General features: G+C 33.7%; 3 protein-coding genes across 4 annotated transcripts; all 3 read right to left on the bottom strand.

The window, feature by feature from the left end:
* Window positions 1-1,578: 1,578 nt before the first annotated feature.
* LOC120075634 (serine/threonine protein phosphatase 2A 59 kDa regulatory subunit B' eta isoform-like) lies at window positions 1,579-4,703 on the bottom strand. 2 transcript variants are annotated; one of them, XM_039029212.2, is made up of 3 exons: window positions 4,475-4,703; window positions 2,589-4,153; window positions 1,579-2,137 (listed from the first exon to the last, which is right to left on the bottom strand). In XM_039029212.2, exons 2-3 carry the CDS (start codon window positions 3,804-3,806, stop codon window positions 1,778-1,780), a joined length of 1,578 nt encoding a protein of 525 aa, XP_038885140.1. In that variant the 5' UTR covers window positions 3,807-4,153; window positions 4,475-4,703; the 3' UTR covers window positions 1,579-1,777. The 2 variants fall into 2 exon arrangements, with proteins under 2 accessions (XP_038885140.1, XP_038885139.1); XM_039029211.2 differs by having other exon boundaries at window positions 2,589-4,283; window positions 4,475-4,623.
* Window positions 4,704-15,363: 10,660 nt separating this feature from the next.
* On the bottom strand, window positions 15,364-20,471 carry LOC150036504 (putative thimet oligopeptidase). Its single transcript, XM_090312852.1, has 4 exons — window positions 19,841-20,471; window positions 19,662-19,766; window positions 19,358-19,438; window positions 15,364-15,692 (listed from the first exon to the last, which is right to left on the bottom strand). Exons 2-4 carry the CDS (start codon window positions 19,761-19,763, stop codon window positions 15,582-15,584), a joined length of 294 nt encoding a protein of 97 aa, XP_090168978.1. The 5' UTR covers window positions 19,764-19,766; window positions 19,841-20,471; the 3' UTR covers window positions 15,364-15,581.
* Window positions 20,472-25,535: 5,064 nt separating this feature from the next.
* LOC150036503 (GEM-like protein 7) lies at window positions 25,536-27,076 on the bottom strand. The gene is made up of 4 exons (XM_090312687.1): window positions 26,783-27,076; window positions 26,599-26,679; window positions 26,169-26,443; window positions 25,536-26,058 (listed from the first exon to the last, which is right to left on the bottom strand). The coding sequence occupies exons 1-4, from the start codon at window positions 26,931-26,933 to the stop codon at window positions 25,873-25,875; spliced, it is 693 nt and encodes a 230-aa protein (XP_090168813.1). The 5' UTR covers window positions 26,934-27,076; the 3' UTR covers window positions 25,536-25,872.
* Window positions 27,077-27,889: the final 813 nt, after the last annotated feature.

Genomic DNA, 27,889 nt, shown 5'->3' with positions numbered 1-27,889 from the left:
AGTTGGTTAAATATTGTTTAGTATTGATTCATCTATTCATGTTTAGGTAATTAGGACCAGTGATTGAATTTCCAATCAATTGGGCTAGGCATAATCAAAAAGCTAAAATTATATTTGAAAAATTCGATGAACAATATTACATTGAGCCATTCCAATCCTCTAAGCTAGAATGTCTTTATTGATTGCATTTCTATCTTTACTTTCTTGCAGTCCCATTTCAAATCTCAATCTACACAAAACCTCCCCCTCTCCTCCCAATTTACCACATTAATCAAAATGGGCTTTGAGGAATTAATTTCCATTTTTCTTTGTGGTTCAACGTAGACTTGCCACTTGTACTACTCAATAGTATAAGTAGTTAATTCGTGATTACCAATATTATTTGATTGGCAAAAAGTCTCGATGACTTCCTGTGAATCAGGGGCGGAGCAAAAGGAGAGGAAGAGAATAGCTACCTCATGGCTCATAGTCCAATCACAAAAAAATAATAATAATGTTAAATTCATACAATCCACATCATCTTTCCCTACGAGAGGAATAAAAGTCTTAATTGGCACTTCAGGACTGTCAACCATGAATAATAATTTTTCAATAGATTATTTTGTCTGGCTACTTAAATCTAATCAGACAGATTAATTACACTTCTTGCTGCTTTCTTACCACAAAGATCAACATTTATTCTTTTAATAATAGTTCTTACCTTCATTTATAATGTCTCTCTTATGTTTTAGTTTATCTTTTGTTTATGAGGTTTGGTAGGTGAGTTCCAGTAGGATCTCTGTTTTCGTAAAGGAGGGAGATATTGGGGAGACAGTGCTGTTCAAATCAACTTTTTATCTTTTACTCGTTTGCTTATTTCAGTCAGGTCTATGCACTTATTTTATATTCTTTCGCTCCAAATTACGTCTCCTCCATATGTCAATTTATAATACCCTATGAGTTAATTAGCCACAGTTGATCCTTATGGGAAAACAAATTGGACAGACCAGTTGTTACTATCATCCTCATTCCTATCCTAGGCATAACTCAACTCAAAAGAGGTATTGTAATACCAATAGGCAAAGCTTTATAGACTCGACAAATTGCTTAGAAAAATGTCCAACTGGTCACATCTATTTAGAGACTTCCAACCTCATTGAGGTAGAGGGGAGATGCAAAGCTGAGTGAGCTTTATAAGGCTAACCAGATTAGTTGACTTCATCATCACAAACTCTGATCCTACCAGTAATATATCGCTAGGTAGTCTAAGAAAGTGTTGTTCTATACAAGTACCAAACTGGTAACTTGCTTCTTTTCACCAAGGACTGGAGTTTCCTACTTCATCAGTGTATACATAAGAAGGTACCCTCTCAAAAGCCTTTCAGGTATTTGTCTTTTGAATAATATCCTATCAAATTACAAGCATTGGTAGATCAGCAATCTGATTCATAAGTTTGACATATGTCTACACAGATGAGCAATTACTGCATAATGCTTGTCAAACAGGCATATTTAAGGGCATTATTTTATGTGCAGGCTACCAAATATCTAGCACAATAATCTGTAAGGTAAGGACCCGCTACATAAAGGACTTGAGAATAGCACGCAGAAAAAGTTAAGAATATGCATACTGGAACTATGGTTATTTGACAGAAAAGAACCCCACAAGATATAATCATATAGCAGGTAACAAATCAATGGTCCATGGAAATTTGACCTAAACTATATGCTACTACAGCATATTACACCCCAATCAACAAGGTCGGGTAAATGGAAGTAAATATGTCTTACTCTTTCACTAAACCGATGTTGTCCGAGTGGGTAATTTATGAGAAACAAGCACGGCTTCATTACTTGCAGCTTTCTTTGCAGCAAGCTCTTCTAAACGATTCCATGTAGCCTCTCGTCTTGCTTTCCGCTCATTTTCCTTCAATTCATCTTCCTGAAACTTGACTAAGCATTCTTTGAGCAGATCAGGATCAAGATCATAAAATATTTTTCGAACGTTCAAAGTCAAGCTATGGACTGCCTGGTTCCAATGACTCCTGGCATTCTTTTCCAGAGCTGGAAAGATTATGGGCAGTATGACCTTTCGATTTTCTTTGATCAAGTTTTCAATGTGGTCATTATTCCACAAGAACAGCGCCCTTTCTGCTACCTAGGAAATCAAAATGCTGACCAAGGTTAGGTTTCAAGAACAAGTGGAAGTACACACCACTAGGAAAAATCAAATATTTCATTCCACTCTCCACATGCTAGATACTTGGGAGTTTTAATGCTACTACCCCCCAGAGTGGGATAATTTTCTAGAGGAAAAAAAAAGCTAGGAACGTTTGGGAAAATACAAAAATAAGAAAAGTATTGATCTTCCCACAGCAGTATTACCTAATTTACAATCTTATAACATTCAAACTTCATGCTTACAAGTTACAATCTTATATATATAATCTCAAATTTTCACTTGGCCAGGTCTGCCTAGAGGTACTGACAGTCAAATCTAAATGCAAGGCAGACCGTATCACCAAAACATATGACCGCACAACAACAAAACACAAACTGTTTATAATATCAACAGGTGAATCCAAGCAATCAATGAAGCCAACTAGTACCTGAAAATGTGAACTATTAAGACATCGAGCGATCTGGCGAAACAAGGGTACCATGCAGCGCTGGAACTCTGGAAGTTGAGTTGCTTCTAATACTTCTTCCAACTCACTGAGAAACATGACTTCTTTTGAACTATTTGTAACTGGCCAATACTTCAATAAACCTCTTATGACTGTATCAGCAAGCTTGCAATCTTTCTCTACAAATTGCGTGATGCAGTATGATAACTGCTGGTGGTACATAGCTAGACATTTCGGTTTATGCAAAGGGATCAACGCACGAACAAGGAATAACTTGTGCTCTTCTTTCAGAGGAAGAGCAAACCCATTGATGATACTTCCCAAGATTTCTAAAAGTTCAGCAATCCCATTATGCTTTTCAGTCTCAAATATAAATCGATAAAATATGTTATTTATAGCTTTTCTAATAAATGGCCGGTGTACCATAAATTTCCCATAGATGCGGTGCAGAATTGTCTTCAAGTATTCTCTTTCTCTAGGATCTTCAGAGTCGAACAAATCCAGCAGTTTCAGAATGAAAGAATGATCGATATATCTTTTAGCCAATTTTGCGTCCATCTCAGGCGAGGCTACAAATCTGAGAAAGAATTCATACACGATTTGCAAATGAGGCCATGCAGGATCCATTGAAGGCTCCTCCTCTTCCAAATCAAAACCCTCCACAATTTTGCTCTCACGTGGTTGAGGACTCATTGTTCTAAATAAATTTATGGAGACCATTTTTATAACTTCCTGAATAACAGTTTCAGTAAATTTACTATTGACAGAAGTTACATAATCCACAATCTCCAACAAAGTTTGTCGCTTGATCTCCTTCTCTTTAAGGTGCTTTGTTGGGTCACTGAAGTCAAACAAAAAGCAGCATAGATTTAGCTTCTTAACAAACAAATTCGGCTTTTCAGAGCTTGGAACTTCCCTAAACCCAGGCAATGGCTCATATGAAGACGTGGGAATTCCATTCAGTTTCGTGTTCCCACCTTTATTAGACTTGGTACCATGATTTTGCCCCACATCTTGACCAGAGTTCGTTGCTGCAAAAGACGAAACCAAATTTGCTGACTTGCCAGATGCTAAATCATTACTTCTCGAACTGGCAGAAGCATAAGCGGTCGAAGGCGCCATATGGCTTCCACCATGTTCCCTACTCTCAGCACTCTTCGATGATTTTCGGGGAAGCTTACTAAATATCTGTTTGATCATAATTCATAAAAACCGACAAAGTGACACTCCCAAAAAAGTAAAACGCTCTTTCCTTAGCTTCCAGAAACCTGTTGAGAGCTAAATACTACAAATCCATCAGTTCAGTAAACACTCCATTTTTCCAGTGTAAACCGGAGATAGCAGCCAGCAATCATAGCAGACACTTTACCAACATCAACTCAAATGAACAAGGCAAACCAAAGCTACCCTTTTCATCTAAACAGTAAGCAGATTCACGCTTACAACAGATCAGACAAAATCTCTGTTTTGAACCCATAAGCAAAATCGAACATATCATCTGCTATTCCGCAAAAACTAGCTAGATTCGTATCCAAACACCCAAACACCTGAAACACTCAAAACCAAAGATCTGAAATCCCGCTCTGAATCCGATTCTAAGAACATCCCAGATTAAAGAAAGACGAATTAAGTAACAATCAACACATATTCCGTCCGAATTCTTCCACCCAAATGACTCTAGGGTTCAATTTCAAATTGGAAAAAAAAAAAAAAAAAAAAAAAAAACAGAAAAAGAAACAAAAAGAAGAATCAGGGTTTTGAATGTGGAAGAGAAACGGAAAAACGCATGCGAAAACAGAGAAACAGAGACTCCGAGAATCCGATAAAAGGAAGGATTGTGAGGAAAAAATGGCTTTCGTATTACTTACAGAGAGAGATTACTCGGTCTCTGCTTTCCTCTTTTCTCCTTTGTGGCTTCCCCTGTTTGACTCATATTTCGAATCAATAAATAAACCCCTTTTTTCATTTCAAGTGGGTGATGCCCAATGCCAATCGCTCTCTTAATAAATTAAGAATTTGCTGTATATTCCCTTTTTATAAGATTTTACTTCTTATGATTTTATTTGCAAAAATAATTTAATGGTTTAAATTTCAACTTTCAAATTTGTTATATTCAATCTTTAAAATAGTCCCATTCTTATGAAAAAGGATGAAAATGTCGATTTGAAAGGGTGATAAAATATCGGTGTTGATGGATATTTCTAAAGAAATTATTTAGAAAATGTTTAAATTATAAAATAAATATTTTACGCTTTTTAAATAAGTTAAAATATTTATTGTTTATATTATATTTACGACATTTTGTTTTTTATTTTGTATATTGCATGAATTTTTTTATAAAATTTAAAAATATCGATGTACTTTGTTGAGAATCTCACAGTGGAACAATCAAGGAAACACAAACTCCTTATTAGATAGATGGATTACTCCCCCATTGCTAATTGATTTTGAGATAAAACCTTAAATTATTAAATATACTTCTTATGTAAATGTCTAACTATTGACTAAAACATGATTAGACTGTGATGACATCTATATCTATATCCTCTCATTAATATGAGCATTTATATTTTTCAAAATTCATGAAATAAAATAGACATTTTAAAAGACTATGAACACAAATGTAATAAATTTTAAAATTTTGAAACTAAAATAGAATGAACTTGAAAATTTGAATCGATATCTTGTTTAAACTTAAATTAATTTGTGTTTTTTATTATCACAATTTTTATAGTCAATTTCATTATCGAAACCAATTACGATGTTTCCATGTTTTAAGCATCGATTATAATGGATTGATAGAGGAAATTTATTTATTATTTTATAACCAGAACAAAGTAACAAGATTAACTCAAAGACACACCACCAAGTTCCGCATTTAAAATCGAGAAAACCAAGACGACACAAAAGAAGAACGAACATCTTCTTTAGAGGAAGAAGAAGAGCAACCTACAAAATAAAGCCTCAAAATTACCAAAGGCAATGTGCTAACCCATAGCCGATCTACCACACCATAAGAAAGAACGAACGTGAATCTCCAACGCCAAGGAGACAATCTCTTGACATAGCGAGTTAACTTCTAACGAATCTCGATCCACCTTATTAAGGCAATTAACCAGCTCAGTACAGTCAGATTCAACGAACAGAGAAGGACATCCTGAATCGACACCCACTCGTAGGCGACCTCCAAACATCCTGAATCGACATGCTCTCCATGGGAAGAGGGGGAGGAGAAGAATCCCAAGCACCGAACTCTTGAGCATAAAGGCGGACTTTGAAAAATGACGGACCCAAGATTAGGAGGAGCATTGTAAGCTTTGATGGTGTTCCAATAATTTCACACATTCCACATAATAATAGCAGCAATATTCCTTTCAGCTCCCTTAAAAAATCAACAACAAACCGTTCCAGTAGTCAAACGAGCTCCAACAATTCCTACAAGAATCGAAGAAACTATATAAGAAGTTATTGGCCGAACTTCTCTCATGTCAATCTTAATATAATTAAGTGAATAAAGTGCATCACTTATCATCTTAAATATTGATGGTTAATGATTTAATCTCCTACTCATATAATTATTCAACTTGTATCATAACACCGTGTAACAAGCTGAGCTAGCATCAATAAGATCTCTTCGGTCTTTATAAAAAAATTTAGGTAAAAAGATTTTTTTAAGTTTCTATAATTAGTTCACTGTTTAATTTTATTTACACATTATGTCTTTTAAGTAACTACTTTTTTATAAAGTGATAAATAGAAATAAATGATACTAGTTTTATAAAATTTTGATTTTTGTTCATTTAATTTGATGTTCTAAAATGTCAAAATTAAAATATTTGGACAAATTTCAATTTATACCATTGAACTTTGGGTATTGTATCAATTTAAATCTTGAATTTTAACTGTTGTATCAATTTAAATCCTGAACTTTTATAAATATATCAATTTAAACCCTAAACTTTGTAATTGTATCAACTCAAACCCTCCATTATGTCTTATTGAGATACACTTATGAAAGTTCAGGGTTTAAATTAATATATTTATGAAAGTTCAAAGTTTAAATTAATACACTTATGAAAGTTTAGAGTTTAAATTGATACAATTATTAGTTTGTGGTTTGAATTGATACAACTTTTAAAGTTTAGAATTTAAATAGATGTCATTCCAAAATTTTAGAGGTATAAATTAATATTTATTTTTAAATATTTAAATTAAGGTGTGACGAAAATGATAATTAGATGGCCAAGTAAAACGTTGAAAATCAATCACAAATCGTTAATTCATATGACATTGTTGGCGGCCAGCTTTTTTTCTTTTTTCTTTTTTCTTTTTTCTTTTTTCTTTTTTCTTTTTTCTTTTTTCTTTTTTTCCCTTCATTATTAATTAATTTCTTCCACTTTTCCTGCCAAAATCAAACGGATCAAATTTCAACTTGTAATTATAAAATGCATTAATTAACAACATACATGTTGATTAGTTAGGGGGTTTGAATTTTGAACCAATTCAACCCATCGAAGATTTTTTTTTTTTTTTTTTTTAATTTTTAGTATACACCGAGGAAGAATTGGACTGGGTTGATTCGAGCTATTTGGATTATTTAAAAGAAAACATAAAAATTTTGTTTTATAAAGTTTACTGTGCTTATAGCTTATCTGATAGGCTGATGTATAATATAAATTTTTGTATCTAAATAATAAATTTAATTTTGAGAAAAAATAATACTTAATTCTCTTTCTCTCAAAATATAGAAGAAGGGATGCTAAGATTAAATTAAACGATAATATATCGAAAGAAAAATGATCTTGAACCGCTGTGAAAGGAATTCCCATGACTCGATGCCAATGCTAATGTCATTTTTATTCTCATATTTTAAGATGAGGGATTTTCAAAAATAGAAAAATAAGGAAAAAATAATTATACAAAAAGAAAATTTTAATTTGTGATAAATATTGTTATCAATGTCTATATGTAATATAGGCGCTGATAGAAGTCTATGATATATATCAGTAATAGAAACCGATACAAGTCTATCACTGATAGATGCTGATAATTTCTATCACTAATAGAAGTCTATCAGTGATAAAAGCTAATAGAAGTCTATCACTAATGAAGGTTGATAGAAGTTTATCAATGTCTATCAGCGATAGAAATTGATACAAGTCTATCATTAATAAAGAATGATAGAAGTTTATCATTGTCTATCCATACTTTTTTGCTATTTATGTAAATCCTTTGATATTTTTTTCTATTTGTGAGAATTTTTCTTATAAATATCTCAATTTGATTTTTTTTTTTTTTTTTTTTTACGTTTTTCAATATGACATGAGCAAATAGTTAATAGATATGGACCATTTGTAAATTTTGAAAACATACCAAGGTTAAAATAGAGAAGGGGAAATTCAAAAACATGACTTGATGTAAAGTTTACTTGCAAGTTGCATATGATATAAATTAGTAGGGTACATTTCAAGAAACAACCTAGAAGTATAAATTGATATTTACTAGTTCATCTTGGAAACTTTTATTTTAATATTATAATTGGAACTTTTATTTAGTGAAATGTAGTAGTTATAAAGGTATTTAGGGATTTATATAGTTTGGCAAGTTTTTTAGAAGGTTGAGGGTAGTCAGAAAAAAAAAATGGTCGAGTTTTCAAAACTCGACCTACAATAGGTCGAGACTTCAACCTTCGACAAAGCCAACTCGAGGGTTCAACTTTCAACCTGTTGCCCCGCCTGCACCACTGTCAAAATATTTGCCCGCCTGTCCACCTCGAGACTTGAAGTCTCAACCTGTCTCACCTCAGCAACTTTAATCCTTCCAACGACAGCTTTGAAGCAACTTTTAATTCTTCACCTTCCGTGGGTCGAGTTTTGAACACTTGACCTACCTATTTTTAAACCCCAACACCCACTTCTCAAATCACTCTTCTCAAATCCATCTTCATCACTCTCCATCAATCTTCCTCCCTCTTTTTTCCTCGTATCACTCTTTGTGTCTCATGTACTCTCTATCCTTCTTTTCTTCTCTTTCAAATTTTACTTTTCACAAATTACTTTCTCCTTTTTTGCCTCATTACCTTTTTCCTTCTTCTTCTCCCAAAATTGTTACTAAATCCTCTTTTTTCCCACATTCGCCCATCAAATTGTAAGGTTTGTACATTCACTCTACTAAATTTTAATTTTTTAAAAAATAATTATAAATTTTATTACTATTATCATACTGTTATATATTTTTTTTATAGTTTTTATTGTTCTTTGGGAAACAAAGAACAAAAAAGAATTAAAGTTATTAAAAATAAGTTATGGATCCATATTCTCATAACATCCCATTTTTTCCGTAGTGTTTTTCGTTGGATAACAAATAGCAAAGTAAAGAAGGACCTTTGTCACTTTGAGGAGGAAAAAAAAGTAAAACCATTATTGAATTCGTGAGTTTACTTTTTATTTACTAGTTTTTTGTTTTTAATACTTTGTTATATTTATATTATGCTAGATATGTCATTTTAATTACTTATAGATTGAGGTTATCAGTTTGGTTTATTTTTCTATATTTAAAAACAACTTTTTTTAATATAGGCTATATATTGATGTTAGTAAATCTATCATATTAACTTTTTTTAATAGACATTGAATTCAAGAATATTTATATATTAATATTAGTAGTTTTTTTTCTCTATAGTTTAATATTTATATCATGTTAGATTTATCATCTTAGTGTTTTTTTTTTTTTTGTATTTTAAATAATATTAAATTTTGTTAGTATTACTGTTATTTTTTAAGTATCAGTGCATTTTAAAAAGTTCAGTTTTTTTTATTTAATAAAATTTTTTTATTATTATATATTTCTTATAATATTGGATTGTTTTCGTATTTAAGTTTGATATTCAAAGTTTTTTATTAATTTTTTAATATTTTTAATATTTTAATATTTTTTTTTTACTTAAGTTTGATAATTAGTAAAATAATTAATAATGTATTATTTGTTTTTTATATAATATTCTATTTCTTTAGTATTTTTTTATTTAAAAAGTTTAGTATTTTTTATGTTATTTAATACAAAATTATTAACTTGCGTGAATTTTTATTTTATATATTTCTTATAATATTCGATTGTTTTAATATTTAAATTTAATGTTCAATGTTTTTTTTTTTTTTGTTAGTTTTTTAAATATTTTTTAATATCTTTATTTGTTTTTATTTATATTTAAGTTTGATAATTAGTAATGTATTGTCTATTTTTTTTTAGAAAATGGCAGACAAATGTTTGGGATTTCTATTGTTTACAAATGGTAATGTGATTGATGGTGTTGATGGAGTTGTGACCAATCACCGTGTGGGGTTTTAGCATAAATGTGAATAGTGGACTTGTTTTTTTAACAATTTGTTGAAATAGTAGAGATGTCCCTTGGTGTAGATATGAGAACAAATCAGGATGTCTATATACTATTTTCTAATTGATTTATTTCATCAAGTTCATGAATCAATAAGATTTATATCATTTCCTATTCCTAAGGAACAAACAATGAACTTGATGTTTTCAATCGCGATGTCCCCAATTTAGTACATTTTATGTTAATGTGAGTCGGGTAAGGTTGGATATAAACTTGAATGCATAACCCTTTAGTCAATTTGAAGATCTAACTCAATGTATTGATCCTAATCTTGAATCAATTGTACCACCCTGTGATTTTAAAGATATGGTGGTTAACAATCAATATAGAGATTTTAGAATGGAAACAGACGATGAATTTGAGGAGTTGGATTTTGATTGTTGAACACGAGTTACCTTCAGATACATTCAATGATGTGGATATGAATGTAACAGATAACATTCGAGAACACGACCCAATTGTAGTTACGGTAGATGGTGACAATACTCAATTATATAAGGGGATAATTTGTCAAGACAAAAAAATGCTACAACATGCAGTGTTTTGTTATTAAGTGTCACATGTCATATGAGATTGTACCGACGATTTGGGCAATTCGGTGTAAGAAGTGGGAAGAAGGTTGCAAATAGAAATTTCGTGCAACAAAGAAAAAATTGCATTATTTGTTTGAAATAACTAAGTATGTTGAGCAACATACATGTTTTTACTCAGAACTTAGTCAAAGTCATGTGCAGTTAAATTTTTTGATAATTGCACTAAAGTTTTGTGATGTCATAAGATATTAGGTACATGAATACTAAACCCAATTGAATTTTTTATACATATTTTAAATATATCTATCTTCAATATTTTTAATATAATATTTTATGTTTTAGATTATTTGGAAGCCTTACAAGGCTGTCATGGACACTTTGTCTGATTTTTGTACAAACGATCAACACATATGGTAGACGATAAGCCTTCACATATGTTTTTACATTAGTGAGTAGCATTTGCCTAACAGAGTGATCATACAATTTGGTCTCCAAGAGAATGTCCCATCAGAATGAAATACTGAACCTCTATTGCATGACATCGACTTAAGAACTGAAAATTGGTTTGAAAAAGTTGCACATTTGGTGGTACGATGACACTGTTATACAAGGTTTATTGCAACGGATACCCAATTGGGCAATTTGATAAGGATGCAACTCAAAATTAAATCAATTTGCACAATATTATTACAAGACGATACATTATTCGTCCAAGAGCAATTATGGGTCATCTAATACATAATTAAATATTGTCTAATTATTTTTAATTTAAATTTATTTTAAATATTGTCTAATTTTTTTTATAATTCACAGAGATCAAACAACAATCACCTTTGTGATGCTGCAAATGATCCAAATCAGGTTCTTACTATATGCAGTAATAACGAGAGCTATATGAAGGAGATACATTATATGCACGATATACCTATTGCTCCTCCACCAATTCCTAGGTATAGGGGATGTGCTTGAGTATAAGATGAGTTCAATGAGATCAACCACAATGTGGAAGAATTGCCTCCTATGGCGCAGACACAGAACCAAACTGATTATGCTAGTCTGATATGATGCTACTTTTGGTTAAGATATTATGATTCAGAGGCCAATCCATCATCTTCATACATGCATGGACATGAGCATGGCCATGGAGAGCATAATGAATATTTATACTATGAGGCATCTACAAATGTACAAGAACTATCAGAGCAACATCCAGAAGAATTAGAGCAACATCAACAAGAACCAGAGCAACCTAGAATTCAAAGTCGACGACAACCAATTCAAAATCGACGAAGTCCATCTTATGGTACACATTGATTTTTTAATTAATATTTTAAAATAAATGAGAAACATTAAATTGTTGTATTTATATGAATATTTTAATTTACATTTTATTATTTTCCAATTATGAATCATAGTTGTAATATGAAAGAAAAAAAATGTAATTTATTCTTTTCTATGATGTCTCTTAGAATTAATTTTACTTATTATTAAGAAATATAAAGATATTCTTATTAAAAAATAGAACGGTGAATTTACATAAAATACTTTGTTTAGAGAAGGTAAAGGATTAATATTAAAAAAAAAAGGGAAAAAATACTTTATTTAGTTGGTAAAGGATTAATATTTTTTTAATAAAAGTCGAAGGTTGACAAAAAAGAAGTCGAGTATTCAACCCTCGACCTACATCTAATTTTAAAAAAATTGTACCAATCAAATCACAATACTACAGTATTTCTCTAATTACTTTCAAATCTACAATATTTCACTAATTATTTATCAAACCTACCATATTCATAATTTTACCTTAGTCTAGTTTTCAGGAAATTTACAAATATAAAGAAAAAGAGCATATTTTCTTTTACCTTTTTAATGTTTATGATTTATATGCTTTCAATCTTAATAATATGGTATAAAAGTCATCTTGAAGTAATGGCAGGCAAAACGTGACAATTAATATTTGGAAAATAAAAACAAGCTAACTGAACCTGTGTTTTGTTGCCGTGAAAGTTGAAACGAAACTAGCATTGTGCACTTTTGCAAACTTTTTCAACTTAGGGCTTCTTTTGCAATTGGTTGACATATACACACAAAAGCTACTTTTACATATATATATGTCCAAAATAGACGTCAAAAATGGAAGACCCGAAGATGAAGTAAGACCCAAAAGATAAAAAAAGAAAAAAGAAAAAAGAAAAACGGGAATTAGAAACGGTTTTTAATACCCCAAAGTAAACTCAGTCACAATTTGACAAAACAAGAATTGGATTTTTCATATAGCTTAAGAACAGGGCAAAATGAGTTGAAAGGAAGAAAGAAAGATATTGTATGGAGCTTTTCAGATCTCGGTCAACTAACCTTATTTGAACGGGCAAATTCCTTTTCTTCTCCTTTTTATTTTCTTTAAGAAAAATTCATTAAAGCTCGCCTCAGGTCATCAAAAATTACATCTAAAATCTAACTCAAAAAGCCGAAAAGCCAACTACCGCCAAGCTTTTTTAAATTGGAAAGAATCAAAGAAAACAAAAGAAAGATTAGCAAAACCAACAACATATTGGGTTACTCAGTGAGCAGCCTTGTTACACACATGGAACAATGTGAGAAGGAGATAAACCTGACTGACTCGGCAAAGCCCGAATTCCATCCATTGCATCCTTTACCTCAATTAAAAACAATTGTTAATTAAGTTCACCTTTTTAACATCAAATTCAATCATGGTAAAAACAACCAGACAATTGTTAACCAAAATACGAAAGTTGAACTATCAATAATTGTTTGAACTTTGAGAAACTTGATGAACCATTTATGGTGAATCTTCCTAAAATAGAAATCTAAAAGAGACACACCATCCAACCCACACCACCACAACACTTCTCATTATTCCAGAAAGCTCCAACTTTAGTGCAACAAGTATGTTAATTTCTTTTTGTAGTACAATAAGCAGAGGTATGAAGATTTAAACATCTGACTTTAAGAAAAAGTATATCAACCGTCGCTAAACTATGGTAATTTCCACATATGGGTATTTCTTCTTTTTGCAAAATAAAAAATAATAATAATGGACACAAGGGGCAGGGTCACGACATATTCTTCATTACTTATCTTTTAAAAAAAATGAAGAGAGAAAATGACAGGTAAAGAAATCATTGAAGAAGGAACCAAATTAAGGGAGGGCTGCAAAGAGGGGTGAGGGGTACCATCTTTTGTTAGCAATAACTTTGGAGTTTTGTCATACCCTTTTGGATTTCTTCCTTACCATGCATTTATTGAATAGGGGTTTCTGGCTTCTGTCTCTGGAATTCTAATGCAACGTGTCAACCGTGGAAGAGATGGGCATCTCATTTCATGAACCAATTTTTTTTTGAGAATGTGAAAAGTTTCGGATAATGAGTTCCTTATTTTATAAACCGACTTCTTGTTGGCAATAACATTACAAATATCAAGAGTGAAGATATTGACATACACCATTTAAAACACCTCATCCACTAATACTATTAGTAGCATTTGAAATTGAATAGGAATGTCAAAATTCCTTTTTTAAAAAATTAAAAATTTCTTAATAAAAAAATTGAGTTATTTGGCCAATTTTCAAACAAAACAAAATTTGTGAAAACTATTTTTTTTTTTTTTTTTTTTTTAGTTTTCAAAATTTACGTTGAAGGATAAAAACGCTCAAAATATAAAAATCAAAACATAGAAACCAATAGATGAAAATGATATTTATAGACATCATTGTTACAAACAATAAACCAAAAATCAAATAGTTACCAAACAGAGCCTAAATTATGATATAAACTAATTATGAAAGACAACATCCCACTATATATCTAATAATATTATGAAATTGTCCACTTTAAAAATAGGTGTTCCTAATTTTGCTTTTAGTTTTACCTAAATGGTCTTATATATATATTAAAAAAAAAAAAAAAAAAAAAAAATATAGTTGTCTCCATTATCTTTGTAAAGCTTTTCAATATTTCAATCCCTCATCCTATAATTGTACTGAAAAAAAATACCCTTTAAGACCTTATAATAAATTACAAACAGTATTGACATAGCAAAAGGTTTCAATAATTTTATTTTCATTGATAAATAACAGCCATAAAAATAAATAAATATATCCATACAAAGTATCCATCTTTATTTACCCATACACACTAACGGGAAGGGGTCAAAAACTAAATAATAAATTCGAATTCAACTGAAATGGGTGTCGGTTCTGACTGATTATACGATTTATGGAAGTCAAATCCTATTGGGTCCACTCCCACATTCCACTAAATTTAATTGTTATCACTTATCAGCTCATCTGGCTACCAGGAAATTGTTATACGGTTTCTTTATGAAACCTAATATATAGGAGCCAATGAAATCTAACTGATACCCTAAACAATCACTTCAGATTTCACATTGAAAGAAGTTTTAAAAAAGTAGTACAGCTAAACTCTAACTTTGACCACGTGCTGCTGCTAAATTCAAAGGAAGGTGGAAAAGGATGTTTTAATAAGAAAACCTCTAGCCAGCTAACAATCCTAAGGGTAGGGAAATATTACTAATCAATTTCTCCGGTGAAACGGAGTAGTTGTATAGGCTTTGTTTGATAACTATTTAGATTTTCTCTTTTTTCTTTTTTAAATCAAGCCTATAAATACTACTTTTTTCTATTGGTTTCTTTGTTTGTTGTCTATATTTTAGGAGTGTTTTCAAAATCCAAGCTAAGTTATTTTTAGAATTTGATTAAGAAATTTCAAATGTTTACTTAGAAAAGATGTAACCCATAATTAAGAAATGGTGAGAAGATAGGCACGATTTTTAAAGACAAAAAATCAAGGGGTTATCAAATGGACCATTAATAATATGAATTCGATCTGCCTAAAGTAATACCTATGCACACAGGATAAACATTAAGGGAAAAATGAATAAATAGATGACATCATGATTTTGGTACAAATATGTGTCCATGATGAACAAACAAAATTGCAAAACGCCGAGTGAACTTCTTTCTTTTGTGAAAAGAATGGAAGGAAGGAAGTTACCAAAATTCCTTCTACCTCACAAGCTATATTCAGCCTTAGAGTCAATAAAAGCTTGAATTGATGGTTCTCTCCCAAGAAAGTCTGATAGAACATCAATTGGTTCTTTTGCACCTCCCGGAGCCAAAACCTGCCACATCAGATAGGTAAAAGTTCATTCAATCCCTTATGGATACAATGTACAGACCTTTAAGTTAGCGTGTCGGGCAATGCAGCACTATTATGCCAGTTAGTATGAGTTAGTAACATGAGACGGTAAGAATATGTTGAGTTTTTAGAGAGAATTAGTTGTCAACTGCTATAAACAAAATCACAAAGGCGATGGCTCAGATATATGGAGGCTGCTCAAGACATGGGATGACCTGTCCATTTGGCATAAATAGATGGAAGTGACCCAAAGTGGTAGTCTATAAAGCACAGATACTTCATGTGAGGCAAAGAATCAGTATCAGACACGTATCGGATACCGATACTTCCCGATATTTCTCAGATACGTATCTGACACGCGATTTGACGTATCTATATTTTCAGATACTTTTTAGATACGCATTTGACACGTGATTTGACGTATCTATTTCTATGCGTATTTTTTTTTAAGAAAAAAAAAAAGACAAGTAACTCATCTAATATTTTCCAATCTAAAATTAGGCAACCTATTTAAGAAGCTCACTACTCAAGTCCAAAACTAAAAGAAAAAATAAATAAATAACAAACCAAACCCTAGACTAGAATCATATAATCTCCATCTTCACATTTGAGTCCCCACCAAGTCCACCAAAATATAAACCATTTGAATATCTTCAACAATTCAATGAAGAAGTTCTTCGTTTATCTTCATACTTCTCCCTCTAATCTTCTTCTTCTTCTTTGTAATATTAGTCACTTTTCTATTGCATTTTATTAACTATTGTACTTCAACATCTTAGATGTTGCTTTTTTTGTATTGTATTTCAGTGTTTGTATTCTATTTTGTGCTATTGTTATTAATTTGTATGCTAAATTTATCTATATCCTATATTTTCTTAAAGAAAAAAAAATGTATCTTCAACGTATCAGTATCCTCATTTTTTAGAAATATATATATTAAAAATATATATAAAAAATGACGTATCCGTATCTTAGTTTTTTAGAAATTGGCGAATCGCCGTATCCGATCGTATCCGTATCGTGTAGCCGTATCTGTATCTGTGCTTCATAGGTGGTAGTAGTAGGTGTTGGAAATACAACCAAAGTCCCACACTGGCTAGATAAAGGGATGATCATAAATATATAAGTGAGACAACTATTTTCATTGGCATGTGGCCTTTTAAGGTGAAACTAAAAGCAAAGCCATAAGGGTTTATGTCCAAAGTGGACAAATATCATACCATCATGAAGATATTTGGAGGGTCGTTGTCACTAATAATAAAGTTAGAGAAGGTCGTGGATATGTACTAGAACCAGTTATAGTTTACTTTGAGAATCCGATGACCGATGAAATTGTTCCCTTTTTATTCAGTTAAATTCGTTTCAAAATCCACATTTTAAATCTTTCCCGACAACCCTCAGCTCAAGACCTTCCTTTCAACGCAAACACATATTTGGCCCATGCCGGTGGCTGCAATTGCCAAGTGCATTACCTGGTTTACAAACCCTTACAGAAACCAGTATATTTTAGTGGAGGAATACGCGCCAAGGAGGAGGGGGGCGTTAATGGAAGAACAATTGGTATTTAGATTCCAATACATCCTGGAGTGAAGGGAATATATAAACCAGGACTCTTTTTGAGCTAGAACTTTACAAATAATTGTGGAAGAATAATTCCAACTCTGTTTTTAGAGGATTATCCAAATTTTGAACGATTGCTGGAGAATGATTCCAACTCTATTTTCAAAGGATTATCCAAATTTTGTGGATTAACACCACAGGTGGTTCATGGATTACCAAATCCATTACCACTCTTTCGAAAGGTCAACTACCGCAAGCATTTGGGAACCCTTTCTTTTTTTAAGAGAAATTCTCGGCAGCGGCAAATCAGATCAACCAACCTTTCACAAGGTTAGGGAGAAGGGGAGGAAGTTGAAGGGGAGAGGGAAAAATATTCCACATAATAAAAAATGTAAAACTCTTAGGTTTGAGAGAGAATCAGTCTTGTAGCGAAAGGGTTTACTCAAACTTATGGAGTAGACTATCCAGAAACTCTCTCCCGTAGCAAAATTAAACACAATTCGAGTTCTTCTCTATGTTGCAGTAAATAAAGATTGGCCTCTCCACCAACTTGACGTGAAAAATGTCTTTCTAAATGGTGATTTAGAAGAAGAGGTGTACATGAGCCCTCCTCCAAGTTTTGAAGCTCAGTTTGATCATCAGGCATGTAAACTCAGGAAATCCTTATAAGGTCTGAAACAGTCCCGAGAGCTTAGTTTGAAAAGTTTACTACCATTGTGAAGTCCCAAGGGTTCACTCAAGGACACTCTGACTATACATTGTTCACAAAAGGGTCAATGTCTGAGAAAATTGTTGTCCTAATCGTGTACGTGGATGATATTGTCTTGTCAGGAAATGATATTGATGAGATTACCAAACTAAAAAAGAAGGTGGCAAATGAGTTTGAAATCAAAGACCTCGAAAATCTAAAATATTTCCTTGGAATGGAAATGGCCAGATCAAGGGAAGGAATCTCTGTCTCACAACGAAAGTACACTCTTGACTTGTTAAAGGAAACAGGTATGAATGGATATAGACCTGCTAACACTCCTATAGAATTTAATACTAAACTAGGAGATTCTATTAACAAAGTTCCAATTCATAAAGAAAGGTATCAACGTCTGGTGGGAAAGTTAACTTACTTGTCACATACCAGACCAGACATTTCCTATGTTGTTAGTGTTGTCAGTCAGTTTATCCAGGCACCTTATGAAGAATATTTGGAGGTTGTGAATCGAATTCTGAGATATTTGAAAAGCACTCCTGGTAAAGGTCAAATGTTCAGAAAAATTGATAGGAAATGCATTGAGGCCTATACCGACTCTGACTGGACAGGATCAGTGACCAACAGAAAGCGTACCTCAGGTACTATACCTTTGTGTGGGGTAACCTGGTTACTTGGAGAAGTAAGAAGCAAATTGTAGTTGCTAGAAGTAGTACGGATGTTGAACACAGAGTTATGAGTTTGGGAATTTGTGAAGAAATCTGGTTGAAGAAAGTACTATATGATTTTTATCAAGATGGTGTCTAACTTATGAAACTCTATTGTGATAATAAAGTTGCTATAAGCATCACCAATAATCCAGTACAACATGATCGAATGAAACATGTGGAGATTGACGGATACTTTATAAAAGAGAAACTGGACAATGGCAGTATCTGTATTCCATATATCCCATCAAATCAATAAGATGCAGATGTTCTCACTAAAGGATTACTCGAGCAAAGTTTTGACTCTTGCGTTAGCAAGTTGGGTCTGACTGATATCTACGCCCCAACTTGAGGGGGAGTGTTGGAAATAAGGGACTTGGTTGATTGTTTTTAGTCCTAGGGTGTTATAGTTATTTACTTTACCTTATTTTTATTTCCTTTTTTGTATTTAGGCTTGTTGGAGCCAATAAATAAGAATCCTCTTGTATCTCTCACATTATGTAAAAATTTAATAAAACGGAGACTCTTTATCGTGGTTTTTTCTCCATGTTCTAGGGTTTTCCATATAAATCTTATGCCTCCGCTTTCTCTCTTTTTGTCTTTTAACAAATTGAAATGGTGATATAAAATTAATCCAAATGACAAATCAAACTTTGATGCATAATGCAAGTTTATTACCTTGTTTCTGAACTGCAAGCCAATATATTGGTTCAAAAGATTACCGCGAAACTTTGAGAAAAAAATATCAGCAGAAAAAACCTGCAAAAGTTAGATTGCTGTTTATGTTTTCTTTAAACAAAGATAACCAATGCCCAGTACATAACTGCACATGAACACCCTATTTCCCCTTTCCATTTTAAATGATACAATTATTACGACAGTGAACTACAAAAAAATTTAAAAAATTAGAACATGTTATGCATATATTTATTAGTAAAGCAAATTCCAAAAATGATTTACGTGCTCGAAGGGTAATGTTTACCTCACTCCATATACGACTGTAGCAGGCAGCTTCATAACCAATAGCACTACATGGAAAGCATGAAGCAGGATTGGTTCCTTCTAGCATGGGCAAACCTAGCATTACCTGGGAAGATGTCGTAACATGAAAACCAAGCATGCAAAACTCAAGGAAACAAATAAGTACTTCAAAAATATTACCTTTGAATGGAGATGCTTGAATAATTCAACGATGTCAACATTTTCAGCACAATGTATGATTTGATCAAAAAGACCTACGTACAGACATTTCCCAAGTTACAATGAAAAAGAACACATGCGTCTGATGAATAGAGTGCAAGAAGAATGTCGCTGGCATATTGGGATGCAAACATGAAAATCTAATATCTTATTGCAGATGCCCTTTGGGGGGTAGGAATGGATTTGACACTTTGTGATACAGTTCTCACATGCATTTCAACATATTATATGTCCAGTGTTTTAAAAAGCCCTCCCGGCTTTAAGCACTGGCCCGGGCCTTGGGGCTTTTTTTGTTATTTTTAAAAATATAGTAATAATTAGGGTTGTCCTTCTTTATTAAATAAACAATCAAATTTATGAAGCCTAAATGCAAAATTTTCTTGTGTTAAAGAGTCTTTTTATTTCCATATTTCCTCTTCGACTATGCTTTCTCTTCTTTATGTATTACTTTTATATATGGTGTGTTTCACAAAAGAAAAAAAGCGCTTTCTTTTGCGCCTTACGCTAACTTTATTGCCTTGTTTCTTTTACCGAGGAACATAGCTCTTTGTAAAAATAAAATACAAATAAAAAAAATAAAAAAAAAAAAAAAACCAAGGTAGCTCAAAGTTAGAAAGAAAAATAAGGAACTTAGTTTCCAGAGGAAATAGTGAAGGGAGATTGAGGCATTTGATCAGTTGGCATATTGCGATAAGACCAAACCTCTTGAATTTGGAAGTTGGGCATTGGAAATTCAAAGAATGAATGAAACCTTATTGACAAATGGTTGTTTGGACAAACAAATGAGTTGTGGCACCGGGTAATGATATATTTTCATGAAAAAGATAGATGGACTGTGAAAAACAAGAAACCAGGCAGCAACCTACACTTAAGGAAAAATTCAAAATTTTGGTGTCACACGTCATTAACCACTTGAGGAAGTCTTCCCTTGGAATGACATTTGGATTGGAAATCAACAATCTCCACCTCTTTTGTTAAAATTTCCACGGTTTTATGCAATCTCAAAGCAGTTAAATGCTTCAGCATTATGTTTGAAATTGAGATAATAAAACCCACTCTTGTAATATTGTTTCTAGAAGAAATTTACACAAGGAAGAATTGGAAGAGTTGAGCATTATTCTGATCAAAGATTTTGCTATTGGAAGAAGGAAAGACAAAAAGGTATGGAAATTGGATCCTCCAGGTTGCTCCACTATGAAGTTCCAACTTAAGAAAATAGTATCATTCCCTCTGAGCCGAAATATCTCCTGGAAGAACTATGGAAAACAAAAGTCCAAAGAAAGTAGAAGTTTTGCCTTAGGTTCTTAATTAGGTTGTCTTAACATGGCCAATAGAGTACAAAAAGTGACCAAATAACGTTCTAAAACTGTTATGCGCTAATCATTAAGGCAGGGGTGTTCATCATTTTGCGTTTTGGTTGTGGTAGGCCTCCCATTAAGAAAGAGTAGAAGAGGACGGGTAGAAAGGGAATTACACCCCAGACAGAGGGTTAGCTGGTTGTGGTTCCAAGTGTAGGAGCTGCAGGGGAATGTTGGTATTTAAACTATTGTGCTAGGGTTAGTTATGTTGTGTTGTGTATGTGATAAAAATAAAAATAGAAGAAGAGAAACACAAGACTAATTTACGTGGAAAACCCTAGGGCAAGGAGAAAAAACCACGATTGAATCTTATTATTAAGTTACACTGAAATACAGAAAGACTGCTCAAATAAATAGATAGATAGGAAGCCCTAGGCCCATAAATAAATTACAAATAAACCCCTAGGGAAAACAAACCCTTTTTCGACACTCCCCCTTAAGTTGGGGCGTAAATATCGATCAGACCCAACTTGCTGACACAGTAATCAAAACTCTGTCTTAACAACCCCTTTGTAAGGACATCTGCAATCTGCTGATTTGAAGGGATGTAGGGAATACATATGCTCCCATTGTCCAATCTTTCTTTAATGAAATGTCTGTCAATCTTGACGTGTTTAGTCCTATCATGCTAGACCGGATTGTTGGCAATACTAATTGTTGCTTTATTGTCGCAAAACAACTTCATTGGAAGCTCACTGTCTTGTTGAAGATCTGTTAATACTTTCTTCAACCAGATCTCTTCACATATCCCCAAACACATGGCCCTATATTCGGCTTCTGCACTACTCCTGGCAACCACTCCCTGTTTCTTACTTCTCCAAGTGACCAGATTGCCCCAGACAAACGTACAATATCCAGACATAGACTTTCTATCAACAGTAGATCCAGCCCAGTCCTGTATATGCTTCTATACCACATTTACTAGACTTCCTGAACAGAAGACCTTTACCAGGAGTGCCCTTTAAATACCGTAAGATGCGTTCAACTGTTGTCATATGTTCTTCATAGGGAGCTTGCATGAACTGACTAACAACACTCACGGCATATGATATATAAGGTCTCGTGTGAGATAAATATATCAACTTCCCGACTAACCGCTGATATCTTTCTTTGCTAACAGGAGCTCCATTATTAACATTACTCGGTTTGACATTATACTCTGCGGGGTGTCTACAGGTTTACACCCAGTCATTCCTATTTCTTTGAGGAGATCTAGAGTATACTTTCGTTGTGATACAGATATACCCTCTTTCGATCGGGCCACCTCCATCCCAAGAAAGTATCGCAATTTTCCCAGATCTTTAATTTCAAATTCTTCAGCATTCTTCGTTTTAAGTCTTATGATTTCATCAGTATCATCACCAGTCAAAACAATGTCATCTACATACACAATAAGTATTGAAGTCTTTCCTGAACTCGACCTTTTTATGAACAACGTGTGGTCTAAGTGCCCCTGATCATACCCCTGAGCTTTAACAAACATGGTGAATCTGTCAAACCAGGCTCTTGGCAACTGTTTCAACCCATACAGAGACTCCTTCAATCTACGAACCCGATGGTTAAAGTGGTGTTCAAAGCCGGGTGGAGGGCTCATATAAACTTCTTCGAGTTCTCCATTAAGAAACGCATTCTTCACATCCAACTGGTGCAAAGGCCAATCTTTGTTAACAGCAACAGATAATAGCACCCGGATTGTATTGAGTTTGGCCACAGGAGAGAATGTCTCAGAGTAATCAATACCAAAGGTCTGGGTAAAGCCTTTGGCAACCAGTCTCGCCTTATATCTATCAATCGAGCCATCGAATTTGTACTTGACAGTAAATACCCATTTACATCCAACCGTCTTGTGCCCCTTAGGAAGAGTAACCTATTCCCATGTTCCATTTTTCTCTAGGGCTCTTATTTCTTCCATAACCGCAGCCTTCCACTCAGGAGGGGTTTTTTTTTTTTTTTTTTTCATTGCCAAAAAAAATACTTTCTCGTTTAATATTATTGGAACCATACCGTATTAGCTGGTGTAAGAGCCTCTTGAACTTAGGAGATAGGTTACTATATGTCATGTGATAGGGAACTTTTGTACTTGACCTAGTCCCTTTTCTCAAGGCAATTGGAAGATTAAGAGTCGATTCTCGATTTTCCTCTTCTTCAGTTCCTTATGCAGCTAGCCATCTGATTTATGGATCTTTCGTTAGAAGAGTCTCCCACACAATCACCTTCCCTTCCACTATTCTCGTTTGCTAGAGTTATTTCTTCAGTGTTGTCTTCTCCATCAGTTTCTCCATCCTCCTCAATTCCCTCTATTTTCTCATCATTTGCACCAATTTCCTCTATTTTTTCATCATTTGCATCAATCTCTATATCTCTGTCCACTCTACAATTATTAGTCTCAACACAATCATCAGTATCACAAACAATTTGTTGAAGTATGACGTGACGTCCATAGCTCCTTGCTTACATTCATGGACTTGTTTGCGTAAGGTATAAAGGCGGGATGCATTCTGCTTCTGTGAATACAACTGTTGTACTGTATCCTAGATCTCTTTGGCAGTCGCTGTGTAAAGTAACGGTCAGCCAATTTGGGGTTCCATGTACTCACCAGAACTGATCATAGCAATGAATCTTCTGCTCTCCAGATACGTTCGTGGTTCAGGTTTGGCTATCTCCCCAGTTAGATAGCCAAATTTCTATCTTCCTTCTAGAGCCATTCGGATGGATTGAGACCAGGAGAAATAATTTTCGCCATTCAACTTTTCTCCAATAATAATCCCTGCAGAGTGTTCTATTGATCCAGATAAAGAGTTTACCGGGTTCTTGAAGCCTAGCTGTAAATTGGACGATTCCGGTTGAACAATTTTTGAGTTTGTACCAAGCACTGACCCAAAATTCGCGAGCTGTTGCTGGAGGAAAAGAAATCTGCTTTTAATCTCATCAGAACACGCCCCGATCAGACCTGTCGGAGAGTTCATCGGAAAAGCGACCGGATCGGTGTCACTGCAGTCAGAGAGGACCGGCCGATCCACCACCGGAGGTTACTGGTCAGAAAACCCACCAGCGAAGCCGTGGCTAGTCGAGGCAGAAAGGTCGCCGCGGCTTCGAACCCTAGGGCTGTCGATCGAAGCCTGCTGGGATGCGTGAAGCCTGCTGGGAGATTGACCGAGTTGTGCGCGAAAGCTGCTGGAAGATTGACAGATCTGGTTGCCGTCGAGTGTTCTGGATTCGAGGAAGGTTGTGTGTGATCGACTGCTGCGACCGGATCTGTCCGCCGAACACCATCTGCACCTGGGAGATCGATGAGTCCGCGGCTGAAGGGTGACTGGGCATCGCTCAGATATGGACGCCGATTCTCTTTGATTGGGCGCAATCCGATCTATCTGTCGACGGATTGGGTTGTCGTTCCGATGACACTCATTTGTTGAAGAAGGTGAGGTAAGGCGGTCTCTAGGTATTGTTGGACAACTTCCTTAATCGTGTCAGCTATCTCAAAATTGGTCGTCGAAGGAGACACATCAATGGTGGCTAGGGTTTTGTGGCCTAGGGTTTCGTCCCCCAGGGAGAAAAAACTACGATCAAATCTTATTATTTTGTTACATTGAAATACAAAAAGACTCTTCAAATAAATAGATAGACAGGAAGCCCTAGGCCCATAAGAGAATTATAAATAAACCTCTATGGCAAACCAACCCTTTTTCGACATAAAGATAACAGAAATACAATATGTCATATTATAGACTCAAATAAATTTTTTTAAAGTAAAAAATATATAAATATGATGTAATATATTATAAATTTATAATATTACAAAATAATGGTTGTACAAAATGTTTTAACAAAACAGGTCCTTAATTTCTTGAAGTGGTAGAATTGTGTTGTTGTATTAGAGTCAAAGATGGGCTTTTAGATTATTCCAAATAATTAATACAAAAGGTTACTAGCATTAAATTATTCGCCTATTGTTTAAAAAATACTCTCATTCTTTGGGAAATTACAATACTACCCTCAATTCTTCACAACCGTTTCAAACTATCTTTTGAAGTTAAAATGTGTTTGAACATTGGATAAAAATTGAGACTTAGCACAATGTGAATATGATCTGAAATGAAAATTGAGATCTTAATCCACCATCACACTCATTATAGTCTCAGTTTTCATTCTAACGAATTTCTACTCCAATGATAGTATTAAAATTAACCTATTAAATTCGTGTCAAACAGTTGAACTGAGAATAACTCATCTCCATTCTTGGTTAACTCGAACATCAACTGATTAGAGATAAGACTTTCCAGCTGAGACAAAGCAAATTTAAAAGTACTGATGACAAATTTAGCCTCTTTCTGAATGTATTTCACCAATTGAACCAAATCAATCTAAACATTGATGTTACTACTAATTGTTGACAATATTTAATTGAAAAAAAAATCATCATATGGTGATGATGCTTCTCCAATAGGTGACTCTTCTTACAGAAAGATTCGGTAAATTGTAAGATTTGAAGAACTGAAGAACATAACAACTTGCATTCACAAGAGAATTTGTACAATTGAGTAAATTGTATTGTGAATTTTTCCTCCTATTTCAAATGATAAAAAAAGGGGAAGGAAACAATGAACATTTCTGCTTCAATGATCTTCCAAGCATCTAGCATTTCTTGCATTCTTGATAGATCACATCTTGAAGATATTGAAGAGTTTTGTGATAATTTAAGAATCCCATAAACCAGAAGTCAAAATTATCAACTGTAACTATTTCCATGTACTTCTGTGAAGGCTTCTTCACATTCTCACTCTGATTGATTCTCTCAATTTTTCCTACTGGAATCACTACCTGCAAACAACCATTTCTTTCGTGCTTTAGCGCAGAGAAAGCGAGAGAGGAAGATGATAACAACGACAATGACAAAGAACAAGAAAGCAACCATTTCTTGGCGAGCTTACCTTGTAATGGAATCGAACTAGCTCTCCAGTGGGGGAAGAAACTTTGATTGATCGGTCACTGCAGAAGGCGATCTTATTTGTGGATATGAAGAGCAGACCTGCAATGGGTCCAGCTGTGGTTGACAAATAGCAATGGACAGCCTTCAACAATTTTTCGCTATCTCCGACATTAAACAATTGCTTGAAGATTTTTCTCAATCCACCTACTTGAAGAATTCTAGCACCTAAGCTCAACTTTCCCTTTACAGTTTCCGTGATCTTAGATCCTAGTCTCACTGCAGTTCCATAAACCAAAAAGTTTCCATCAAACTTCCATTACAAACAGCTCACTTTGGATTGTAATAAGTAAATCAAAGCACATCGTTTTGTGATCCCAATTTTCTGTTCTCTATCTTAATAATGAACTAATAAAGTAGAACAACGAACTCACCGTGCTCCCGGACTCCATGCGCAAAGCTGTCTGCTCTTTTACCAAGCTTGTTCACCCTGCTAAGCATTGAAGCTTTACTACCTGCAAAATGAAGACTATTCTCAATCCAAAAACCCATTTCATGTTCATTCATCCATTTTTTGAACCATGAGTTTTTGGGGGGGGTGGGTTTGGGATTTCTTACATTGTTTTAATGCTGGATATTTACTGTCCGAAGAGGGCATGTTGTATTGGCCAGCAAGATCGGGTAAGAATCTCTGAACTGATTGCTCAACCTGTAATGCTGCTGATCCAATTGGAAATCCAATAACATGTCTCTGCAGTAAAGCTTCCATATTTGATTAATGAATAAAGAAAATTCAGCTATTCAAATTGTCTTGCTCGGAGTGGCTCGACCTCTGCAGCCACTCGCCTAGGATGTCCTTTACTAGCAATAATCAAGATATGTTTGCTTAATGACTAGTGTAGCATTCTTTGGTCCTCCCATTATATTTAAAGGGATCGAAAATTGTAGGTGAATCTTACTTTCTGTTGTCTGAGTCATCCAAGATGCATCAGAAAGAATAAAAAAATTAATAAAATTGGGAAAAAGAAAAAGAGATCTTAGGTTTAGTAACTTTAGAAAAAAAGCAAAACAGAATGCCTTTTGAAATATCTTCTACATCCTTAGAAAGCTTCAGAAGAAAGGCTAGTTTCTTGTAAAACAAGCCTTGTTCTAAGCATTAGCTCAATAAAAATTCCAAAAATTAGAAACCAACATAAATTTAGAATTATAAGAATATAAAAGCTAATATGGTCCTGGTACGTTGCAGTGGTGCTGAATGTAAATAAGTATCATGGAGAACAATATTCCTTCTTTATTGATTTTAGTTATTGAAATATATCGTGCTGATGTAATGCTAAAATTTTTCTCCCTAAAAGATAAACCCTTAATTTTTCAGCGTCATGGAGTTCGGCAAAGTAAAATGGAAAATGTAATGTCTGTTATTTAATACTCAAGAGGAAGAATGAGAGAACCAATATGATGACTTTTTTTGTTTTTCTCTTCAAAGAAAGAACTTGCATTAAACCTCAAATGATAGAGTAAAAACATCTATCCTACAAAAACCTTCAATCCGTTGAGGAAGAGGATCAACCCAACAAAGAGAGTCCATACAAAACAGGGCATATTTAAGAATTTTATGCGCTGCTTAGCTGCTTAGTTAGAACATTTAGGGGACATCTTGGCCGTTGAGTTGATTATTATAGTTCGTAGGTTATAATAGTTGAAAACACCAACTATTATAATTGG

The sequence above is a fragment of the Benincasa hispida genome, chromosome 4, assembly GCF_027475165.1.
Source record: "Benincasa hispida cultivar pf3 chromosome 4, pf3_genome.v1.1, whole genome shotgun sequence".
In the NCBI taxonomy this organism is placed as follows: domain Eukaryota; kingdom Viridiplantae; phylum Streptophyta; class Magnoliopsida; order Cucurbitales; family Cucurbitaceae; genus Benincasa; species Benincasa hispida.
Note: the sequence above shows the minus strand (reverse complement) of the source record. Positions and strands in the feature narration are given on the sequence as shown.

What these genes read in the sequence shown, in the direction of transcription:
- LOC150036503 (XM_090312687.1), bottom strand. Translation starts at nt 26,933, where the DNA reads ATGGAAGCTTTACTGCAGAGACATGTTATTGGATTTCCAATTGGATCA. An exon ending in GCATGGAGTCCGGGAGCACG is followed by an intron (nt 26,444 to 26,598) that starts GTGAGTTCGTTG and finishes ATGGAACTGCAG; the next exon opens with TGAGACTAGGATCTAAGATC. An exon ending in TAGTTCGATTCCATTACAAG is followed by an intron (nt 26,059 to 26,168) that starts GTAAGCTCGCCA and finishes GGTTGTTTGCAG; the next exon opens with GTAGTGATTCCAGTAGGAAA.
- LOC120075634 (XM_039029212.2), bottom strand. Translation starts at nt 3,806, where the DNA reads ATGATCAAACAGATATTTAGTAAGCTTCCCCGAAAATCATCGAAGAGT. An exon ending in TTAATAGTTCACATTTTCAG is followed by an intron (nt 2,138 to 2,588) that starts GTACTAGTTGGC and finishes TTGATTTCCTAG; the next exon opens with GTAGCAGAAAGGGCGCTGTT.
- LOC150036504 (XM_090312852.1), bottom strand. Translation starts at nt 19,763, where the DNA reads ATGCTAGGTTTGCCCATGCTAGAAGGAACCAATCCTGCTTCATGCTTT. An exon ending in ACAGTCGTATATGGAGTGAG is followed by an intron (nt 19,439 to 19,661) that starts GTAAACATTACC and finishes TAACTTTTGCAG; the next exon opens with GTTTTTTCTGCTGATATTTT. An exon ending in GCTTGCAGTTCAGAAACAAG is followed by an intron (nt 15,693 to 19,357) that starts GTAATAAACTTG and finishes CTGATGTGGCAG; the next exon opens with GTTTTGGCTCCGGGAGGTGC.